Source organism: Hemibagrus wyckioides, linkage group LG25 (genome assembly GCF_019097595.1).
Source record: "Hemibagrus wyckioides isolate EC202008001 linkage group LG25, SWU_Hwy_1.0, whole genome shotgun sequence".
Classification (NCBI taxonomy): Eukaryota; Metazoa; Chordata; class Actinopteri; order Siluriformes; family Bagridae; genus Hemibagrus; species Hemibagrus wyckioides.
The window spans coordinates 6,256,367-6,280,594 of record NC_080734.1 but is presented as its reverse complement, the minus strand read 5'-3'; the positions used below and the strand labels follow the sequence as shown (position 1 = coordinate 6,280,594).

At 39.7% G+C, this 24,228-nt stretch overlaps 1 protein-coding gene and 1 long non-coding RNA gene across 2 annotated transcripts in view; both read left to right on the top strand.

The window, feature by feature from the left end:
* The first annotated feature begins 611 nt into the window (after positions 1 to 611).
* The window catches only part of man1a1 (mannosidase, alpha, class 1A, member 1), a 121,141-nt gene continuing 97,524 nt past the window's right edge, over positions 612 to 24,228 (top strand). Inside the window, exons 1-2 of the mRNA XM_058378935.1 lie at positions 612 to 1,329; positions 21,374 to 21,470. Coding sequence (XP_058234918.1) covers positions 835 to 1,329; positions 21,374 to 21,470 — 592 coding nt within the window. The 5' untranslated portion in view covers positions 612 to 834. The remainder of the gene's footprint in view (positions 1,330 to 21,373; positions 21,471 to 24,228) is intronic.
* On the top strand, positions 1,349 to 7,016 carry LOC131345846 (uncharacterized). Its single transcript, XR_009203542.1, has 3 exons — positions 1,349 to 1,913; positions 2,066 to 2,320; positions 2,438 to 7,016. It is a non-coding gene; the product is annotated as an uncharacterized LOC131345846 (long non-coding RNA).

The window sequence follows — 24,228 nt, the reverse complement described above, 5'->3', positions numbered from 1 at the left end:
TGAATTGTCAAGTGTTTCTATTGTCAAGCCTCTATAATGTTCGAACTGTATGGGTTGTGGTAGCTTGGTGGTTAACGTGTTGGATTACTGATCAGAGCGTTGTGAGTTTGAACCCCAGGTCCCCCAAGCTGCCGTTGCTGGGGCCCCTGAGCAAGGCCCTTGTATAGAATGAGATAAATTGTAAGTCCCTCTGGATAAGGGTGTGCCAGAAATGTAAATGTTGTGGTAGCATGCTGCAACACATAGTCCAGCGGTACAGACCACTGGACTAGTCAAAGAGCAGATAGAAGAAAAGGATGAGGGCAATCAATCTACAGGACAATGTGAATGAACTAGACAGAACCTAGCAGAATTAATTAATGAATTAAGCAAAAAAAAAAAAATACAATAAGTTATAATAGCTGGATTAAAATAATATACCAGGTAGATTTTTACAGCTGGACTTCATGACCAATAACGTGTGAACAGCACATCCACGTTTGGCCCGCTCGTCCGCTAACCACGCCCACAATAACGTTAGTCAATGCGAGTGAGATGGTTGGCCAGAGAGCTGTGCCAATCATATTTCCCGGCCACGCCTCCCGCGCTGTAATCCGCTGTAGCCACAGCAGAGAGACTTTTCCTTCACCACAGATGTTTCAGTATGATCAGCGGAGTGCTGCAACTTTCCTGAGGAGGATTTACTTTTACACCCGTGTCTACAGGCGTCCATGTTTACTCCCGGAGTGTAAACCGAGGGGATAGCAGTCTTGTAGAAGGATTCTGACTCCTCTCTCACAGAAGAAAGAAAAAGAAGAAGAAGAAGAAGAAGAAGAAGAAGAAGAAGAAGAAAAAATGCCTGTAGCTATTCTCATGCCTTTCACGGCACCCCCGAGTAGGAAGTCCGTTAGCGCGACCTCGTTCAGGCTAACGGAGAAATTCATTCTGCTCTTAGTTTTCAGCGCGTTCATCACCTTCTGCTTCGGAGCTATCTTCTTCCTCCCGGATTCATCCAAGCTGTTTTTCTTCCGCTCGGACCCGGCGGTGGAGGGCGACACCCGGACAGGTACGGACGGAGACTTCGGCGGCACGGGCAAGGACGAGAAAATCTTAGCCAAGATCAGAAGAGACCACGAACAGGCTCTGCTCGAAGCCAAGGACACGCTCCAGAAGCGGCCGGATGAAATCAAGCAGGACATCCGAAGCGAAAAGGACCAAGTAGCGAAGAACAGAGGAGGCGAGAAGAACGACGGCTCTCTGCCTGTTATCGAGTACGCGCAGCCACCTGGGGCAACGGGGCACGAGCCCTCCGACCCGGAAACGAGGGAGAAACGAGCCAAAATTAAAGAGGTAAAATAAACCTTCCACGTCGTGTACGAAATTCGTAACCATGTTTCCCCCAAAACAAAAAAAAAAAAAAACGAACCAAAAAACCCCACACGAGTTAGTCAAACGTCAGCGTTGAGGTAAGTTAGCTTCCTCGGATTAGAAGTAGCTGTCTAATTACGGTCTAGTCAGAATTTCGCCTCGAGCACAGGGATATTTTTTGAACACGAGCAAACAAAAGCCTACACAAAACACTAGCCTTGCAGCACTTTAGATAAACCCAGCTTCAAGTATTAGCTCACTTTCCTAAGCCAGCTGACTGAGAACAAGTTTGTCAAACGGTTTTAGCGATGTACATGACGTCATATTCATCTGATCGCCTCGGGAACGTGGGAATAGATACTTGACCCCTCACACGTGGTAAAGGCTACTGAGTTTGGAGTTTCACTTGGCTTTACTGAACAGGGAGAGAAAAAGAGCATTCTGAAAGTGAAATGCCATCCAACGGCTTTGCTGCGTGCTACGATAACGAAGCCGTGTTACAGAGGAAATGATCATTGAAGGACAGGGTTCGAACTCCAGGCACGAAAAAAGTTCAGCGTCAGAAGGTCAGTACACGTTCTCATTAAGAACGGTCTCATTGTTTATAGATTCAAGGAAGGCGAAGCTTGACCTCGAGGGAAGGTCAGCATTTTTTTTTAGTAGTAGAAGTAGCTCTACTGTAATTCATTATGATTTGATGGATTTCTCTTCCTTACAGCTGAGACAGGATACAGTCGAAGCAGAGCAGTCGAGTGTTGCCCATGAGATCAGGTGATGGTTGCTTGCTTTCTGGCAGCCTGGTCCATGTCAGGAAAGGGACGTCTTCCCAGTCATCATTAAGATGCTTAAAACTCAAGAGCTTGTTGGAATACACCGGTCACTACATTATGGCCAGGGAGAATGTTATAAAAGGCAGTTCTTGTTGTTTGCAGTGTATCAGGGTGAGCGTGGGCTATAAGCTCAACGTCAGAAGGTTAGTATACTTTTTCAGCATTGTTGTCAAGTTTCACATGAGTCAAAACATCAGGAAAAGGTCGTTAGCATTTCTCTGAGTAGAACCAGCCCCATTGTGTTTCTGTGATTGTTTCAGATTTGATGGATTTCTCTTCCTCACAGCCGAGGCAGAGTGCAGTCGAAGCAGAGCAGTCAAAGGTTAAGGACGTGGCCCGTTAGATCAGCAGCGGCAGCCTGGGACATGTCAGGAAGGAGAAAGCTTCTCAGACAGGATGATGTTTAAAATGATGTCTTTATTAACTTCCATGTGTCATCACATCTCCAAAGATAGAGAAAAGCCAAGTATGCAAGTCGTGTGCGAGACGTCTGACTTAATACGGATAGCGAAAGGATGTATATTTAGGGATCAGATCAAGGCGGACCAGATCCGATCATAAATAGATAAATTGTAACGTCATGCTTTTATTTTCGGAGCCAATTTAAAACAGTCTAGACAGTGCCCTGTAATAGATTAACCACAGAGTTACCACAGACCGTCAGCAGACTGGTGGATCAATAGTCCAGCTTCAAATCAGACAGAAAGAACACACATAATCAACTAGGGCTGTGTAATATAACAATATCATACCTCGAGGCTTGAAGATGTTTCTGTTTGTATGGCTATATACAGTACACTGTTGGTTCGCTGACAAATAACTAACGTCCTTTAGTGGGTTTTTTTGCATATACAATATTTACAAAAATTAATTATTTATGACTGAAAAGTGTGAAAAGAAACAAAACCTTAGTGAAGTTAAAACGTTACCCTAAAGTACGGACAATGCCTGCAAAACCTCAGATTAACAATCATTATCATAACCACATTAACAAAAGAAGTAAAATAAACAGCTATGGGAGTTATAAACAAGATCACTTCACCCCTAGCTCTCTAAGGCTGACTAGAGAGCCACTCCCTGCTTTTCTGAAACAGGACACCCACAGTCAGAAATCACAAACACTAACTTAGTTTTCACCTAAAAAAAACTCATTAACTGCCTATTGTGTTTGTACCAGGCATGTAACAATGGCACCATGCCACCAGTAACTACTTTGGTTTCATTCTTTTTCAGTGAGGCATTTCACTACAGATGACTTGGTAAATACCTTTTGATTCATTTACTGTAGTATTAGGTGTGATGCTAAAAGTTTACAAATCTTTTTGTTTATACAACATGTAACATCTGTGAAACAAGTCAGTTCTTGTTATCACTTGTGTTATAGCAGCTGTAAACGTTGTGCTCTCATGAACTTAAGACATAAAAGCACAGCTTGTCCTGGTAACAGGAAGGGTGCAGAATTACCCAAATCAAAGGCATTCTTGTGCCAGAACATGTAAGAGGAACAGTTTTACATATTGGTTTTATAAAGGACTGACACAGACTAGACTGTCTACATTTTAGGAAAGGTGAGGGCAGATCACCTAGGGCTAAACCCCAGTTGTTGTTTTTTTTCAAACTTTATTACAGATTTTTTTGGTCTTTGGTGTATATATAACTTCACAGCAGCATGTACTTGTTAGTTAAATTGTTAATGCCACTGTGTGTGGTGACACGTGTGAAAATACATATGGGTGGGTAGATGTGGCAAGTGTTGACTACACTGCAGCATGGTATAGTTTTTATATAAACTTTTATCAAGGTTGCGATATAAATTAGCACTGGAGAGGGTTAATTCAGCTCCAAGGTATGGAATAGACAAGGCTAATCGTTAACACTGAATAGAGATAAGGTGGCATGCTAGTGGAACCCAAGGGTTTTCTACTGTCCAGTGTAGGAGTCTCTTCTTTAACCAGAGGGACAACTGAAGAATGGTTGTAAATTTATTGAGAAAATTTTTGTAAAGATATTTGTATGTTTCCATCTATTCAAAACCAACTTGACTTAAGAATCATGGTATAAAAAAATCCTATGAAGAAAAAACAGGTTTCTGGCACAGTTTCTTCTCATGCATACCTGCAGTGTGAGTCTGGCATCCACAGCTGTGCAGATCACGCTAAGGATGAACTTTTCCCTCACATGCTAATCAGATGTAAATCAGTGGCCAGCCTCACCAAGCCGATCCAGACTCCTTATCAGTATGCGCTAGGGCTCCTGAAAGACCTTCGCTTAATATCGCTTTAATTGTCTTCTGTCTAATCGGCGCAGCGTCGATGTTCACCACGTGTCTTCCACCGCGGACATGTATTGTCTCGAAAGATGTCTAGAGACGTGCTGTCAAAGTTGCCTGTCATCTCCCCAATATGTGTATATGCCAGTATTTTCCTCCCAGGAAAATTGCTACAATTGAAAAAGGTTCATTCATTGTTCTGGATATTGTTCCTAGTTGTACTGCTTTTGTCTTTTTCACTTTAAGTAATTAGACATTTAATTCATTTCGATTAAGGAATTAAAGAAGGAAAAGACAGTTGATTTCATTCATTCGGAAGACAGAGTATAAAACATGAGCATTAATCTGCATCATTGCGTATGTAACATTTACTCGAAATCGCTCATGCAGTACAGCTAGGGTTGTTTTTTTTTTGTTTTGTTTTTTTGTTTTTTTACAGCTAGAGATTCCAACATCATGCAATCGATACTATGTCTATGTTGGTCTGTTTTGGTTTTGCTGAATCCTTGCCGATTACCCAATCATAGAACTTGGATAACAGTTTCTCTCTGTAGCCTGGTAAACCTACCTGGTTTGTTGTTCGGATCTTCCAACGTTTCCCTTCATATTGATCTGTAAGCAAATTGTCTGAAAGGAGTAAAAACACCAAGATGTTTATTTTTATGCGTACTAATGTGTATCTAGGGCAGTGAAAGTGGGGTCTTTGAAGCATAATGATTTTCAAAATACATACATTTTCATTTTGGTGGAAATCACAACCCTCCATTATCAAAGCTATTATATTTATTATGTACTTAGATTTATTAGCCAGTTTGAGTGCTCAGTAAAAATGAAATGCCTTCAAATCCAAGCCTCAGTAAAGCAAAACCAAACAGGTCTGTAAACAAATGCCTTGAAGATAAATAACCGGAATGCTACTGTACACAGTCAAGTAATGAGTGCAATATTTGAATAGCTAGATTATGTTTATAATATAAGGCTGAACTGAGGGCATATGTGGAATTTATTTTGCTGTAAAAGTAGTCCCAGGCGGTGAAAAGTTTAAGATCCTGTGAGTTAGGAACTAAAACTGAGAATGAAAGCAGACATTCCCTCCCTCGCTTCTCATTTTGATCAAACAGAAATCCTTTTCAGCTGACTTGGCTAATCTATATCAAATAGGTTTTGGGAGCCAGTTCCAGAGCTCTAAGCTTGAGTATGTCATGTATCACCAGTCAAGCTCAAAAGCCAGCAGTATGAAAGTGCAGGTAAGAGTTCTTCAGGGTTACTGTCACACCTACAGGCATCCTGAATCCTAATGCCCGCATTAAGTCTGGCCGCGGCGGTAATCATATTAGTGCATGCCGTCCCATCTGGTGTCCTGCCATCCTTCCTGCCTCGCTGTAGTAAGGTCCCATTCCTGGAGTGGCTGCAGACAAGATTGAGAACGATCTCAGCAACCGCAGTAGCCCTGCTTTACAGTTCGGTGATAATTCACCCATGCAGAGCCAAAAATAATCGCGCTGATCAGTGGCTGGATAGAAACAAACGGCCACCATGGGAGTCAGGCTGCCATTCATGGTTTTCCCCATGAGCGTCGCTGACCTTTTAATGGTAATTGTTGCATGAAAAGGAAATCAATGTCAGAATCATTTTAGGCACAAACGCTCAGAGGGGCTTTTGATTACTGTAAATCGATGAACGCCAGCTGACGCATCGGAAGAGACACCCGTCACATTTTAGCCTTTAAATACAAGCATCCAGATTAAAAATCCAAATGAAAGTAAATATGCACTCAGCCAAAGTGACACTGTTGGGTTGGAACAATCCATTAGCTATGTGCACTCTTTCCAGCCCCTACTTAGCAGTAGTTTAGATTGAACAGATGCCCCTTAGATTAGACTTTTTTTTTTCCCACCTGCTAAAGCTTTAGGGAGCGAAGGAAAAAGCTGCAGGCATCTACAGCATGCGTTTGAGTGTTCTATTCAAATACACAACCAGGTTTTCTATTCCTTCATACATCGTTTCCTTTTCCCTTAATTATGTAGATGTTAAGCTAAAGACAAAAACCTTGCTTCTCTGCTGATCGTCAGTGCATTTGATATTTACATCAGATATAGTAGAATGTAGTTTTTTATTTTATTTGTTTGTATTTGTTATGCTTATTTCTTGTAAGTGTCTTTCTTTTGGTTCATTTTTAGAGGAGTTAGTTAAGGTTTGTAAAAAAATAAAATAAAATTAAAAAATTCAGTGGGTGGAGCTGAGTAAGATTTGAATTTTCCACGTTTTCACCCATGTATGCAAAGCTATACCATTAGTAAGGACAGTCACGTCATCAAGCAAAGTTACAACTCTAAAAACACACAAAGACAATAACCAAATAACTATTGGTTAGGATGTCATGGTACATTGGGGCGTGTCTATAAAATGATTGACGAAAGGTATACAAACATACATCCCAGCGCAGAGGGACTGACGTGTTCTGAAATAATGGCTTAAACTATAATTTAGTTTTATCATGTCTACATAAAATTCTGCGTTATTTGTTCTAGTAGGAAATGACATTTTGACTGTTGCACCTTAAAATTCTTTTGGCCGACTTTGTCATCCAGTTCACTTGTGGTTGCACTCCAAAGCATCTGATTTTGTCTAGCCTTCATCTTTCATCAATGTCAGAACTTGTTTGTTGATTTAATTGGAGCTGTGATGTGCCTGCGCTTGTTTTGCATGACTCCATGAATCCTACAGCATGGCGTTTAGGGCAGTGGCGCCTAGCGATGCTGCAGCTCTGCAGGTTGTGTATGGATTGTACTGATGTAGGTCTACAGTCTTATCAGCTGTGCTATTCAATAGCTTTTGATGCTTACAGATCCGTTAGGTTTTTCTTTACCGTTTTGTGTTTCTTTCTGCGCAGTTGTAATGTGACCTTGGGTATGAGAAAGGCACTGTATAATTGAAACCTATTTACCATCTAAGCCGTGAACTGTTACCATCCATGCCACTTTTGCAACAGTAAGACATCTTCAGTGGACAGAAGGCCACAGTAGAGGCTAATCATTCATAAAAAAACGGAGCAAGCTGTCAGGTGAATTGCCCATGGCATACTGAACCAATGGCCTTTCCACCCAGTAGGGTGATTCCCCAGCATATGCAGGATCATAGCATATAAAGCACTAATCCCCAGGGGAGACCTCAAGTGGGTGATATGCTCACAGTTTTAAAAAATCATGTAAACTGAATAAACTGCTGAAACATGTTTATAGTTGTAAGGCCAAAGAACGTTCAGAGTGACTAAAGGATAAAGTACAGCAAGGAAGCTTAACCCGAAGCCTACTGATTAGTTCCAGTGTAAGAGTTCTAGTGGTCTCACAAGAGCAGGTACTTGTAAAAGCCAACTTGTATGAAAACGGTTAATGTTATACCAGGGGGTGGAGTTAACGCTTTGGGCTTTGAAATATGGTTTCACTCTGGATTGTTAGAAATCCTACATATTTTCTTGCTTAAGGTTATGCTTCACTCTTATGATCCTGTTGGATTGAGCAGATTAGATTGCGACTGGACTTAGGACAAAATCAAAATCCAGGTCTCATGTGTTGTCCAGAGTGCTAGTCAAATGTGGTGAAAATAAAATGGCTTTAAATTGAAATCTAACGTATTTATGGCAGTAAATAAGCAATAAAAAAATTGTCACCATTTAGTCATATTGGTTTTCTGGATCTTTTATTATCTGCTTTAATGCTGGTGAGGAATCCCTAGTATCCACTCCATGATGTCTGTCAGATTAAATCAGTCGGATTATTTGCACCCAGCATGCTGCCATGCGCTCCAAGTGGAGAATCCCACTGTTTGTTATTTTTTTTTTGTCTTTGCTCCATTAGCACTATCACACCACTATGGAGCTTGTATTTTTTCCCCATTTCAGTTCTCAGAAGTAAAGTGGAGGCACGATGTAACCAGTACTAAGCAGTCATGAACCAAACATACAGTTTCAATCTTTCACTTGTTCTACTAAAGCAAGCGCTCACGAAGGGTCAGTTAAAACCTTAAACCCAAGCAGAAACCCAAGTGAATCAGCCAGGATGCAAGCCCGAGGCCACACACACACTGCGGTAATAGATGCCCTGGAGCAGTCAGTCTCATTTTCCTTTCCTTGGAAAGACTTGTATCTCGGCACATATCGAAAGCGGCTCAAGTGTATCTTCTCATTGGCACGTTTTTGAAAGAGATCAAGGCAATACCGAGACTTTCAAGATGCTAATAGGTCTTGAAAATTCATAGGGAATTTAGACTCTTTGCGAGGCGGAAAAAATATCATAGAAAATGAGTCTCTTATCTAGGCAAGCTATGCAAACAAGCGGTGAATGAAAGGCCTTATTGGTCCAGAAGAGCAACATTTGTGCATGTTTTATTACCCATTCAGCATTAAGAGATCAGAGACAGACGACGGCTTCATCGATCAGAACACGGCCAAAAAAACAGCCTTTCTCAGTGCTTCTGTTTGCAGGATGTATCGGCTGACTGCAGACAAGCACAGAGGTGCCGGTTGATTAAAAGGTACACATCATGCGTGTGCACCCACGACCTGAAGTCCTGACCCTCACCATGTGTGGCTTCTGCTTCAGATCGACTCGGAGTATGAGGATATCTGCGTACGAGGAATGGCATGCTCTAATTTGTCACGCTCAATGAACTCCTTTCTCAAATCGAGAGGGAAAAAAAATCCATTCCTTGTTTCAAGAAAAGCAATAAGGTGTAATTGTGTAGTTTGTAACGTCTCCTGTACACAAGGCAAAGAGCTGTCGGGTTTGTAGAGGCACAAGGTGAAGACAAGTGGAGGAGTTCTGATAAAGTTGCCCTTGTCCAATCTGCCCTTGCGATGCTTAACTCGGTTGTTTTAGTGTAGGGGGAAGGACTAAAGAGATTTGCCTTCAGCCAGGACTTTATTGGTTTTCTTCGTGTTGGAGGTCCTTATTTCATGTACGTAAGTTACCAGCAGTCTACTCCATTCCCATAAGAACCCAACAAGCTTTACAATGACACTTTGATACATAAGGAATAAAATACTCATGGGCATACTGTTGTAGGAAAATAATCAACAACCTCTCGTAACCTGGGATTCGTTTTGTTTAGAAGCGTTTTGTTCATCTTATGCTCGGAGATCGATTGATTTGATTTCTAGGCTAATAAAGCTTAACATAAAGGCCCAGAGAAACATTCTGAAATTTATTAGCATGGAGGGTGGAATCCTTCCTGATTAAGTGTTCTATAAACTTGATTTGCATAAATGTACAGAGATATGCATCATGTAGCATTAAATTCAATTCAGGGTGGGTTTTTATAGCGCTTTAACAGAAGACATGGTCACAGAGCAACTTTACAGAAATCCAGATGATTGTTGCCGCAAGTCGTTTTAATCTTTTATAGTTTTCATGTGCGCGCCGTTGAATATATTATTTTTATAGCTTTTTTTTTTAATGAAGATGATGGCACTCTGCGGCCTGCAGTCACCACTCAGCACTGCTTCAGAGTGCCAGGCGAAGGGCTGTAACTTTACTTGGCTTCTTGTGTTCAGCCACGAGGCCATGCTACCTCTGGAGACCCTGGGCTTGGCAGCATATCAATGAAACTCTGTCCTAGAGAGAGTAAACCTGTGTGTGTACGGTGTGCCAGGAGGGATGTGGACCTTGTGCCAATGTGGCTCATGCTTACCTCTTGAGCTGCACCTGTTCTCCAGGCACTTGTCCATGTACAGGTTTCCTGGGACTCACTGGTGATGGGGATCAACTAAATGCTCAGAAGAAAATATACCAGATTGTAGACTTCCTGGTTGTTTGGGTGGTGCTATGAGTATTAATCCCAGTGGCGTTTTAGTGTTTACAATATTTTTACCTGGAAGGGTCCATGGGGTGTAATGCATTTTTCGGAGAAAGCTTTAAAAGTCCGGTTATGTCGGTTAAATTTGAGAGTGTAGGATGTGAGGAAGACAAAGAAATCGTATTATCACTATGTTTTAAGATATTTCTGTGATCCTTTTTAATTCAATTCTCCAAAATAAAATGAAGACTAAAAAGCAACTAAAAACACAAAATAAAATAAAGCTAAAATAAAAAAAATTAAAGTAAAATAAAACAAAAAAATGCAATAATGAAATATAAACAAAATAAAACAAAAAATACATAACAAAAATAAGTAAAATAAAAAAACAAAATAATGCATAAAATAAACCTAAAATTAAATATAATCTATAATCTATTAAATAAAATAAATGTCCAATTAAAACTTAAAAAATAATAAGAAAATTAAATACAATAAAATAAAATAGAAGTTAAATAATCTATTAAATATAGCTATAAGACACATTTTAAAGAATTAAATTAAACAACCAATCAGGCGTTTTTTGTTCTGTGCAGTTATAAAATTACTGATATACACAATATATTAGAAAAATGGTACAGTAACTAAATATGACGTGATATATAACTGCTCAGTTCTTTTATTAAGCCATATTTTTATAAGCAAGTCTGTGGTTCTGTAATATTTCTCAGCTGAAGAGATCCCACATTTCTAAGGACCACACAAACTCACCGGATGCACAACCAGCAGGATCTCGCTCGTGCGAAAGGACAGCTGGATATAGATTATTCAACAGGGTCGTTAAACTGCTGTGCCTTTGCTCAGGGGAAGATAACAGGACATGGGCTGTGTGTGTGTGATGTAATAGCAGTCACCAGGCCTGCTGTATACTTCGCAGAACTCTTCCTGGTTTATTGGATCCAACTGTAAATTTTACACCTGCTGAAACCAGATTAGTGGCGTTTTAGGCTCGTCAGCGTTTTATTAGAGAGCGTGTTCGTTTCGGTATGGCCCCCGAGCCGCCACGTAGGAGCCAAAGTCACACTCTGTTCATTAGTCTGGAGATCTGTTCCCGCTTTCTCATTAGGTTCTCACTGCCGTAATGCGATATTAAAGGAGTCGTGGAAAGGATGTAATCGCTCACACCAGAAGCTTGTTCTCCTCTCTGGCAGGTTATTGATTTATAAAAAGACCCCAGGTTAACGAAATGTTCACAGTACGAACAGAAAGCCTAGTACAGGTTAGTGTGTTTGTTTAGGATAATGGCACACTTTATGGCTGTAGTCTATTGGACGTGGAAGTTAAACTGTTACTGTTATATGTGGCACCATGGAGCTGCAGGTTGCTTTGCCATCTCAGCTCCAGGGTTTAGGGTTCAGTTTTACATTCATTCATTTTTGGCCTTTTGGCAGACGCTCTTATCCAGAGCAACTCGCATTATGACTTATTTTATACAACTGTGCAATTAAGGGTTAAGGGCCTTGCTTAGGGGCCCAGCAGTGGCAGCTTGGTGGACCTGGGATTCAAACTCACAACCTTCCCATCAGTAGTCCAACATCTAAACCACTAAACTACCACATCCCAGTTCTCCTCATGTCTGTGTGGGTTTCCATCTTGCTGACAGGGATAATATCATCCTGAAATTTCCCCAGCGTGAAATACAATATGAATGTGTGTGATAAAATAAAATAACTGTGCTAAAAAATAAATAATTAAACACTTTCATGCATAAATATTTTATACACACATCCAGTCTTTAGATTTTCATTAAATCATTAAAAAAATAAGATGGCCATGAGTTAAAACAAGATAAAATGTTTAAAAGTAATAGAAATAAATAAATCTTCACATGTCGAAAATGTTTAACATTTTGGGGAAAAAAATACATGGAATTTAATGAAGACACGGTTTGGGTTTGTTGCTTGATGCAAAGAAATGGGGAAAAAAAACAACTTTACAAAAAAATAAATAAAAATGCAAGCACAAGACCCAAAATAAATTATTATTTAATTATAAATATTATAACATGTATAATAATAATAATTATTATTATAATAATTATAATTACATTATGATATTTATTACAGTATATTATAAACATAATATTTATTAGTTTATATATTATAATAATATTTAAAAAATGTACTTATTAATTTGATATATAATATATATAATATATAATATATACCAAATTAATAAGTAAACATTTTTTTAAAAATATTATTTATTTATGCCATTATCCTAAACAAACACACTAACCTGTACTTATTTTTTTAAATATTATTATTTATTTATTTATTTTTATTATGAGATTGAGCAATAACTCAGCCACAGAATTCTGAAGTGATTTGTTGATCTCATAAAATTGAGCCTTCACTGTCCAGATGTAGAAACCGAGTTTTAAACCATAACGACTCCTTCCCCGGACAAAACGGTGCACAAGTAGAAACATTAAATACAGTAGTAATTAGAGCCAGGTGTGTTTTTCAGCATATTTTCAGCATACGCGGTCTGCGTATTTCCATCTACGTAATATCAACCGTCTTCGTCCTTCCCTTACACAGAATGCTACTGTATTCTTGTTCACAATCTTGTTACCTCACGTATTGACTATTGTAACTCCCTTCTTTTTGGTCTCTCTCATAAATCTCTTCTTAAACTTCAACTGGTTCAAAACTCAGCAGCTCGTATCATCACTAAAACTCACCACATCACTCCGGTTCTGCAGCAGCTTCACTGGCTTCCGGTCAAGCTTCGCATAGACTTTTTAAGATTCTTCTTCTCACTTTTAAAGCTATTCACAATCTTGCCCCTTCTTACTTGTCTGATCTTCTCCATATTCATGTTCGCTCTCGTTCTCTTAGATCTGCCTCTTCTCTTCAACTTTCTGTGCCTTCTGCTCGTCTCGCCACCATGGGGAAGAGGGCTTTCTGTTGCTCTGCTCCCCGGCTCTGGAACTCTTTACCTCCAGACATCCGTAACCTTGACTCTCTGTCTATCTTTAAATCTAGACTCAAGTCTCACCTGTTTAAGCTTGCTTACTCTTCCTAAATCTTACTTGCCCTCTCACACAGTCACAGTCTTCTGTATTATTTTTTTTTATTATTTATTTATTTTGTTATTGTTGCTTGTTTTTTGTTGTATTGTTTCTATGTGCTTTGTTTTGTAACTCATTGTTCGGTGTCCTTGGGTGTTGAGAAAGGCGCCTATAAATAAAATGTATTATTATTATATGGTGGAGATTGCAGACTCCATACTTCATCACCATTTAAAAGACGATCAGGGATCGGTTATCTGGTTCAAAAACAGCATTCACGCTCCACCAGTCTTCTTCAGAAAGAAAAAACCTTATCAGGAAACAGCACAGTTCCAAGAACTCGAGTAGAATGTTGTTGACTTGTTAGTTAGTTAGTAACTTTACCTGGGCCATGTTGGATTGTTGATATGTGCGTGTGGTCATGTTATCCATTTCCTCCTGAAAAAGAATGAACGATCAAAACGATTGCGCTTTACTTCACTGATAAGGTTTTTCTCGCTGTCTGTCAGCTTGGCAGTTTCATTGTTGTATCTTAGCTGAAGATCAGATGCTGTTCTGTTCTCTTTGTAATCACTTGTTAAAGTGATGTGCGTTTGCAGGCATAAGAACCAGAGCTGTTGGTGTTAATTACAGCAGGATGTCTGCATTTCTTTAGAAATCCCACACTTTCATTCCCGCTTAACCAGCCCTGCTTAGACAGAGATAATGAGATGTTCCTCACTGCACTTTTTTTATGATTCACTGAAGAGACGATCAAAGACGATAAAAATGAAATCAGCCTTTGCACTGGCCACATCCTGCCTCCGCAAGATATTGATTATATCACCACACCCTCGTTTCCATCGAGCAGTTCTTATGCAATGAGGTTTTCTTTCTGACTGCAGCAATTTCCTGGCAAGGCAGAAGCGGTTTCCCAAACGGCACATGCTGCAGAGTACTTCCTCACTTCCCGGGCGTTTTTTTGGCTATGTTATTCTGCTACATTGTGCTGACGTATTTGTACATTTCACTTCCAGGATTTTACGATTTTGCAATCGCAGAAATGAAAGAAATACAACAACCCCATGATATTCGGAGCAGCTTGCGTTTTTTTTTTTTTTTTTTTTTTTTTTTTTAAATGACAGACGTAGATTGCGTGCAGGTTCAGGGGCGTGATGCGTTTCGTCACGTCATCGAAACGCTCATTCAGCCAATGCTCTCTTTCATTCATGTGTGTGGAACAGGAGTAGAGCTCTCAGAGAAAGTTTTTATGTATGGGTCTTTGCTGGTAGGAGCTTAGAAGAAGAATCCTCTACTTGTGATTTCATTAATCCATGCAGTTTTCTCAAAAAAAACCCCACAATTTTTCTGGAAAAGAAAGCACAAATCAAACAGCCCCCCCCCCCCCCAACCAAAAAAAACCCAAAACACTTTCAAGCATTTTTCTGCAAAAAAAATTCAAACAGTTTAACCAAAGAAATAAAACACAATTTCAAGCATTTTTCTGGCACAAATTAAAGTAGTTTTTGCAACAACAACAACAAAAAAAACCCCCACAAAATTTAAAGCATTTTTCTGCAAAAAAAGCAAAAACAAATTCAAGCATTTTTCTTGAAAAAAGCACAAATTTTGAAAAAGAAAAAAAAAAAAACACAGCAAAATGAAGCGTTTTATTTTCTTCTCCAGCAAACAGTCCCAAAAAACAGTAGATCTTTCCAGTTTCCTTCTCCATGCTGATCATTCTCTCAATCATCAGGTAATTTAGTTAAAAAAAAACAAAAACATCACATGCTTTCCATTTGTAGATCAATAACCAAACCTGATGACCATACACACACATATTCCACTATCTTTATGATATGTATGTGTCATGTGCTCTAAAACATCTAACCGGCTTGCGATGATAAAGGAATCACAGATTTTCTTTATTTTTTTTTCCTCAAGCGTCCGGCTGCGCTGTACATAAACACGACAGGTGTATTTTATTTCTGCCTTATGGCTGTTCAAAGAGTCATTGTTCTGCACTTGAGAAACACTTACTCCTGGTTTAAATACCCTGGCATTTCAGAGCTGCCTGCACTTCGCATGGCAAGAGCTCTCGAGCCGTGCCACTGCAGTTATGAACAGCTGTTCCAGCCCACCTGCCATCACCTTGAGAATACGCTCCTGGATAGCGGGCTGAGACTGGACGCCATATTCACGTTCATAACCTCACTGTACAATACAGTCCATCCACCCTGAAATGCTGCATCATTTTAGTGGAGCTTGAATTTATTCATTTAGTTTAATCTTTTATTTGAATATTTCTTATTTGATTTATTTATTCATATATTGTATTTAACTTACGTTTTTATTTAATTTTTGCATTTATTTGTTTATTTTTAGTGGTTTATTAATTTTATTTGATTTCAAATATTTGATTTATTTATTTATACTTTTTATTTAATTTTCTTTCTTTATTTTGGCATTTATTTTGTTTTTTATTTAATTTTAAATGTATTTATATTTATTTTTATTAAACTTACATTATTTTATTTAATTGTTGTTTTTACATTTTTTTTGTGTAAATGATGTAGGGCTCAGAAATCATATTTCAATGCTGATCAACATCATGACTGCACAAGACACTTATTAAAAGGAATGGTTTAAAGGTTTTAATAGCAATATTAATGTAGCTGAAGCTTAGGATGGTCTCCTTGTGCTTGTATGGGTTTCCTCCTGGTTCTCCGGATTCCAATCCCTTCACAAAAACATGCTGGTAGATGGAATGACTACAATAAATTACCATTTAGTCTGAATGAGTGCTTTCTTGCTGTCCTGTCATGGTCTGAGATCTCGTCTACGGTGTTCTTCCACCTTACATCCTGTTATCCTGGGACGGGTTTCTGGATCCAGTGTGACCCTGAGCAGTAAACAGCTACTGAAGATGACTGGATGTAAAGAACAACCTGAAATCTATGCTCTCAATTTCATTACTTTTCTTTCAGAGACAATCATCAATCAAACTTTGCAGTTTTTTCTCCCATTTATTCCCTTTTTTTAATTACAAAGCTTTTGATTAGAAATCTAACTTATGACATTTGTAACCATTCACCTGGAGATAAACTGTATTCTGCATTCACTTGTGCTGTTGCTTTAGAGAATGAAACACCACTATGTTGTGTGATTTTGGACAATCCGTACTGCAAACACCTGTAATTACCACCTACATTCATGTTCTAGTTGGCTCTAGGGTTTTATTTTTTATTTAAATGACTTCCTGTTCACGTTTTTTCTGCAAATAATGGCCCACGATGGTTGATTGCCTGCGTTTTATCAAAAAATTACAAGCATGTACAATCAAATCAGGGAATCTGTAATGGTCCTTTAATATCTGATGTCATAAAGTCACTCAAGCTAGAAGAATTGTCTTTTCACATTTAGTTTGCATGGCATTTGACACAAGTCCTAGACAGTCCCTCCAGGATTTCTGGGTTCTGCGTTCCCAGAAATCAAGCAAGCCTATTTGATATTTGGAGGAGATTGAAATTTTTTAAAATCACGCACACATTCAGCCGAATACTTTGATTCACGTGTGTAGAATATGAGTACAGCTGTCATAACTACTTCACTCTTCTCTGGTAGGTAAAAAGAAGATTCCTGTGCTTGCAATTTCACCAAGTCAAGCAGTTTTTTTTACTAAAATTAAATAAATAAAAATAAAGGCTTTCACAATTTTTTTTGTAGGATTATTTTCACAAATATTCACAAACTTTTTAATTTTCAAAAAAGCTGCACCAAAATCAAGTCAAGCCGTTTTTACTATAAATAAATAAATAAACAAACAAACAAACAAACAAATAAATAAATAAATAATAAAAGCTTTCACACAGGTTTTTTGCAGAATTTGCACAAAATGTTTAACATTATTTTCACATAATGTTTCAGAAAATTTTCAAATTCTTTAAACATAGATTTCATAAAGTTTTTGGAAATTTTTCACACAAGTTTTTCACAGGTTCTTGTTTTTTTCACAAAAATAGTCTCAAAATTTAAAATTTTCCCAAAAGCTGGACCAGAATCGAGCAATCGCAAAAAAACCACCCTCTGTGAATTCCTAGAGTGAGGCCATAAACAAATTCCGACTTCCTGTCTGCCTCTTCTTACCTAACATAGATGCCAGATGGATGAAGAATATGTAATAAGAGCTGAGGCAGTTGGGACATCATGGAGTTACTTGCCTGCACTGGCACTCAGGGCTGAAATGAAGGATGCACCCTGTTGATGTGGGTTTTTGTTTTTCCGGCTTTTTCCTCATCTCCTCTCATTTCATTTCATCTGTGGTCCTGTAAGGCTTTAAGCAGGAGATTACTCTGTTCTATAGAACGTTAAATAGGTGCGTTTTCTTGTTTGTTTCCTCGCACCTTAGTACCGCTGAGAGCAGCGGTGTAGAACAAGACACATTCGTTCACTCAGTTAAGAGTCTTAAATTGGAAGTAGAGCACCTGCCTGTGCGCCCGCCTGCTTGCCTGCTTGCCTGCTGTGAGCAGATTGTACTCGTTGAGGAATGGGATGAAGGGATTAGAGATTTCTACACTGCAGAAATGTTTGGTTCAGGGTATAAACTGCCCGAAGATGAGAGAGAGCAGAAAACTGGAGATGAGTTGAGATTAGGGACTTTTTTATTTTGCTAGTTCCTGTTCACTAGTATCAACTTAGCAATCTTGAGCATGTCAGGATAATGAGAGACGGGACGAGACTTTCTCCATGTCAGAAAACTGCTTATATACTGCTTATAACTGCTTGTAATTATTTTATTTTTTTTATTTTATTTTACTGGAGTGAATTTATTTATTTATTTTGTATTTATTTGTATTAGTTTTGTTTTTAGATTTAGAATTAGATTCAAGAATTCAACAAGGGCATGTTACAAACTCAAATCATGCTTCGTAAACAATCCAAAACGGTGATGCAAGTCCTCCATCTGAGCATCACTTCTCATATGGATCACGCTCCTGGGTTTATGCCTGTTTATTTCACAGGCCTCCTACAATTAGCTTCATATTTAAATAGACATTGTTATGAAAATAAGCCAGCTCCGCAGCCTTTTTTCTCAAGGTAATTGAATTCTTATGGTAAACTCAATCTGCATAATGCGCTTAGTGATTCCGTATGCATCTTGATGAAGACAGATGCCCAAATTTTCGATCGCTGAATGAAAGGAAATCCATCTTCCTGCCATCCTGACACAGGCTGCTCCCATCTCTTCTTTATACGTCGTATCCGTACAGGTGAAAATCTTCACAGTTTTCTTTCTGCTCTCCTCCATTCAAGGATCAGGAGTTCTGGTTTGTCTCAGGAAGAAACATGAGGAAATTTACTGCAAAGTGTGAAGGATGTTAGACTTGTGTTTGATTTTTAGAAACATGATCGTGTTGAAAGTCTTTTGGCTCAGGCTCGAATTATGCTGCTTATGGTACCATGGAACCAGATGAGTGAGATGTAGAGATTAGTGTGATGGAAACACAGGTGTAGATGTGTTTAAACAGAAGCAAAGGAAAACAATAGACTGAATCAATCATACAGAGGCAGGAATTTAGACATTTCTCATGTTTCAGATGTTCATGTCTTACCATTAAAATATACAGAGAATGAAAACAGTCCCAAGAAGCTAACTGTGGTTCTTGCTTTCTTTCTTCTGAGCTGCTTGTTTCTCTCCAACCAGCTTCTCTTCGTCTGCCAAGAACCACCAAAAAAAGCCTAATTTCCTTGTTTTTTAATTAACTCCTTCTCTTTCCTGCTTTCTCCCATAACCGCTCTCTCATTTAAACTCTCCACAAAGCTCTACTCTCAGATCTTTTCTTGGACTACAAGCCCATTCACACTCTTCCCTCCTCGTCCAAATCCTGTTTGGCAAGCCCGTCTTTGTTGACTCAGCCCGAAACAACACCGCTTCTGTACCGCGTCCCCTCTTTTCACAGAGCAGAATGGTCTTAACAATAGAAACTGGTTGAGGTAGGAGGCTTACACTGAGAAGAAAATTAGTCTCTGTGGGCTGTGATGTGATTCCCAGACATTTGTGTCAAGTATTAGTGATCAGGGATGGCGAATTGATAACTCGAATTGTATTCACACAGCGAAAACCCAAGCATGTTTATAAAATTCCTGTGCATTACCTCTACAGGCTAGGAAATTGCTTTATAGATTGTCCTGCTGTCTGTGTACTTAGAACTTGCAGGTTCCTCTGAATCCTTTTAACCCTGCAGAGACCTCGTTCGTTTCGGGCAGCTCCGTGTCCGAATCGTACCGAGACAAACACGGAGAGAACTGAGATTAAGATTTCATAACATAATTGTGGGGTTTGGCGGCAAAGCCAAGCCACGTCGATGTTCCTCGCTCGTCACTAGGTAGTCCCAGTTTGTCCCAGAGGATTCTCAGCTCTCTCGTCTTGTATTTCTGAGGCGGCAAATTATGTCCCAATTTCTTCCAGGACCCGTGAGGCATTGCCACCTCGGTAACGAAGCTCGGGTCATAACCTTGTCACTGTTTGACATCATGGGTGTCTGCTGTTGTCTGCAGGATGAAGGTTACTTAGCTGGCATAGCACAAACAAGCAACAAATGCATCCCTAATGAGAGCGCTCAGTATTTTGGTGTATACCTATCCAGGTATTAAAAATTCTCTACACCTTCCATTAATTAAGGAGGTTTGCTTCAGGGGCAAATCACTGGACAGCTTCGGAAAACTTTCTTTCCAAATATGTGTGGATCGAATGCTGATGATATACATTCACATTGCTAGCATTTGGCAAACCCCCTTATCCAGAGGTTAAGGGCCTTGCTCAAGGGCCCAGCATTGGCAGCTTGGTGGACCTGGGATTCAAGCTCACAACCTTCTGATCAGTAGCCCAAAACCTTAACCTCTATGCTACCACATCCCATAGATGATTTAGATGGTTGAGATGATTATGCAGGCACCATGAGCTGTTTGTTATTGCTAACAACTTTGATTAAGAATCAATACACTTCTCTACAGTTTTATCACGCGGAGATTGGAGGCCTGATGGAGCGCCAATCCACCACCGATGTTCTCAGAGCAGCTCGATTTTGTACTTGGTTTTCTCCTCTGAAGATAATTCTCTAGTTAGAGTCGAGCAAGGGATACAAAGGAAAGCGGAGGCAGCCACGGCCTCGATTAAGCCTCCCAATCCAAGTTAAGCTAGCAGTCGATAAACTGATCTAATTTAAGAGGAGACAATCAGCCGGTGTTCGGATCGCATGCTGCTCTGCAAACGACTTCACGTAGACCAGAAACGGCAGGAGAGAGATTTTTACGAAGAGATTTGTGAAGAGCTTGCTTTTATAGCTCTGCTTGTCAATCTTTAGAGCATTTTTAAAAGCAAGAAGTTCTAATGTTTGGGGGGAAAAAAAATAAATCCATTTCAGATTAAGAATGAGAGCATTTCGGATTAATTAGCTGTCTCTGAAAAAGCCGAAAGCCAGTGAGGGAAATCCAACCTTTTCAGTTGTTTTACTTTCAGTTGTTTTACTGCTGCTGTGTAAAACTCTCAGGATGTTTTATACTTTGGCCTCCTGGTCGCTGATGTAAGTGTTTTGCGTTTTCTTTTTCGAATACCGATTCCCCACCTCCGCATGTATCCGTTTAGCGCCTTGGATGAAGTCACTGATGTTTTCCTCACGGCTGCTCAGCCGGCGTCTTCCTTTAATCTGTGTAGTACACTCTGAGCACTTCTGAACATCTGGAGTCCTTCTTCTCTGCCAGGAGCGAAAGACTCTGTCGGCATCGTCTTCGTGCGGTTCAGCTCGGCTGTGGTTCTGTCAAAGTTTAGCAGGATTAAAAGTCAGAGAAGCTGGGATGTGAGGAACGTTTCCTAGAGCAATATTTAATAACAATGGCAGGAAGTCAGAGCTTTTTTGGGGGTCTTAAAAACTGAAATAAGAAGAAAGGCTGATGCAGGTATATGCCAAGGCTCCTAGTTATGGCTTCTTTCACAAAATATTTCATTCTTTGGCTTTAATTCAAATGAGATCTTTTAAAGCCTTATCTCATTTTTTTTCTTTCTTTTTCTTCTCTCCTCAGATGATGCAGTTTGCTTGGGATAATTACAAGCGCTACGCCTGGGGCTCCAACGAGCTGCGTCCCGTCTCCAAGCAAGGCCACTCCAGTAATCTGTTTGGTGAGTGTGTGCGTGTGTTTTGTGTGTCTGTGTGCGGTTTTTCTCTTGTCATGAGCCTGTGATTCATTTTCCTGCAGCGGCTCTTAGATTTGCTTCTCGGAGCAGCAGGCAGAGCCACGAGTCTATATTTCATCGGTGTGTGCTTGTTGAGTTTTTGTGCTCCGCAGCAGCCTTAACACGACCCTGGTGGAATTTCCGAATGCTGACAGACCTTTTTGTTTGCTTGCCTTTCCTATCGATTTGACTTGTCCCAAATGTTTCAAACTTTGGAAAGTTTTCACTGCCCAAAGATGACCTGTGCGTTTGCTGGAGAAATAGTTCTCTGTACACTTCGCTACGTTTCAGCAGAAAATGCTGCCTGAAGCATTTGCTTGATATTTGCTACCTGACTGCTACACAATTCATCCCGCAGTAAGCTTTGCCTGTATTGCGTTACTCGCACATTTCTTGGACTACACCTTTTGGAAAAATGTCTAGTTTTTCTTTCTCAACCCTGTTTTACCAGTCCAGTGGAGTTCCATTCCAACGGACAAATAGAAATCGGACATTGGTAACAAAGAACAAAAACGTTTAAACAAATGAATGATATTCAGGCTGTGAGTCTGATATAAAATGAGTCAGGACTGTCGGCTTTCAGTGTGTTTTAGACATGTGTTTTTCCCTCTGTTGGGGAACCTTACACAGAATTTTACTGGCTGAAGATTAAATTTGCGTGGCTTTTTAGATAAGCAAGCACTTGGGGCATCTCAGAGAGCAGAAATGGGTTTGATATCAACATTTACTTTTGAGATACAAACATTTTTGTGGAAAGAAACAAACTGTTTTTTTTTTTTTCTATCGATATTTGTCACCCCTAGTAGGCTAGGGGAAAAACAGAAATACTTAGGAAACACTACAAATTCTTAAAGTCCTGAGTGTCTACTTTCATATGAGCTTCATATTAACCACCACTGTGGAGTAGAACATGACAAAGACATTCAATGCTAAACATGGACACAACCAAACATGAGCAAACTCCTAAAAAAAAAAAAACAACAAACCCCCCCCCCTTATATTTATAATGGGCATTTGCTCTAAAGTGCTTTCCAATTGGACATTTTTTGTTTTTTAGTTGAAGTTAGTTGACCGTTTTACACATTACCCGAAATTCTGTTCGACTACTTGTTGATATTGGTCTCGGTGGGAGGAACACTGCGGGCGGTTCTTTGGTACTTTCACCTGTCAAACCCATTTGATTCTTTCTTTGGAAACTGTTCTCTTTGAGCAGAAGGAAAAGTTTATATTTCCTGCCATCAGCGACATCATCTTGTAGATCACTAGCTAGCCAAGCATAGCCTTTGCCTTACACAACATTGCTGGAAACGGTTTTTGAGCAAAAGAAGCTTAAAAAATATGACCACTATAAAGCATATGTAAACTGTATGGCTGCTTACAAAGAACTGACCCAAGCCAAGCATTCCATGTCAAGGATCCTCACAGGAAGTCGTGCCACCAAGCTTGGGCTAAAAATAGAACAGACCACCCACGCCACCAATCTGTCAACAAAAAAACTCCTGGAAAAATCACCTAGCTTTTGAACGCATGCCCTAAGGCAACGTTGTTATCGCGGGTTGACTCTTTCCAAACAGCTTTCAATGACTGAAAATACATTCGGAAACTTGCTTCGGTTGGCTTCACATGGCGTTCCACTGACGCTAACAGGTTTTGAAAGGCTCCCAGACGTAGGCGCAATTTAGCCAGCGTTCGGTTCGGTTCGTATACTGAAAATTTCTTGCAAAATTTCAATTCTTAAAGCAAAACTTCATAAGGGAGAACATTAGTATGCAGAGATTCCACAGTAATGGCAAAACAGCTTTAACGCCACATAATCAATACTAGCAAAAAATTCTTGGCACATGTGGAATTATTAATTTAAAAGTTCTTGAGCCATTTGACACGTTTTTATGCTTCTGTCAGATCCTTCAGATCAATCCAAGGATCACTTTTCCTACACGCTCTTCTCGTCAGGATGCAAGATGTTCACTTTGAGGTGAGGCTAGGACAAGAAAATGGACTTTATAAAACATTCATCAGGCTTCTTGAGCTTTTTCCAGTGTATTATTAAAAGAGAAAAAAAAAGCCCTGGGCCGTTTTCATGGCTTGCCTGCAGCCAATCAGAACTGAGCCAAAAGACAGACCAGGGAATTTACAGCTCCAATTTGATTAACCTCCTTCATTTAGCCTGGGAGTGGGGCCAGTAATGTGGACTGACAATGGCATTCATTCGTGTCAGACCTACACACACACACACACACACACACACACACACACACACACACTTCAGAGGACATAGCTGGATTGCTGTAATGCATCAACTGTATCAGCAGATTTGTATGCTTTTTGTGTTACGCCTCGGCTCGCTCCATCACCCGTATCACGAACGCACGTCTGTGGTAACCCGTAAGCCCAGGATAACCTACCCAAGTCTTCTATTAATAAAGAAAGGTCAAACCTGTATTATTAATTCATGATGGTGTTTGCTTAATGGAAGCTTGTGTTTGAATAAACCATGATGTGATGGATGCAGCTCGCTCCTCTGTTTTGTTTTTGTTTTGTTTTTTTTTTCTGAAAGAGGCAGGCAGCCGGGTTGGTTTGCTCATGAGTTCTGCTCCCTGAAGATTATAGGCATATAAAACACACACACACAGCAGTAAGTGTGGCCGTTGTCTTTATTTCAGCTTCATAACATTTTTGCTTCAGCGTGTTTAGGATCCAGCTT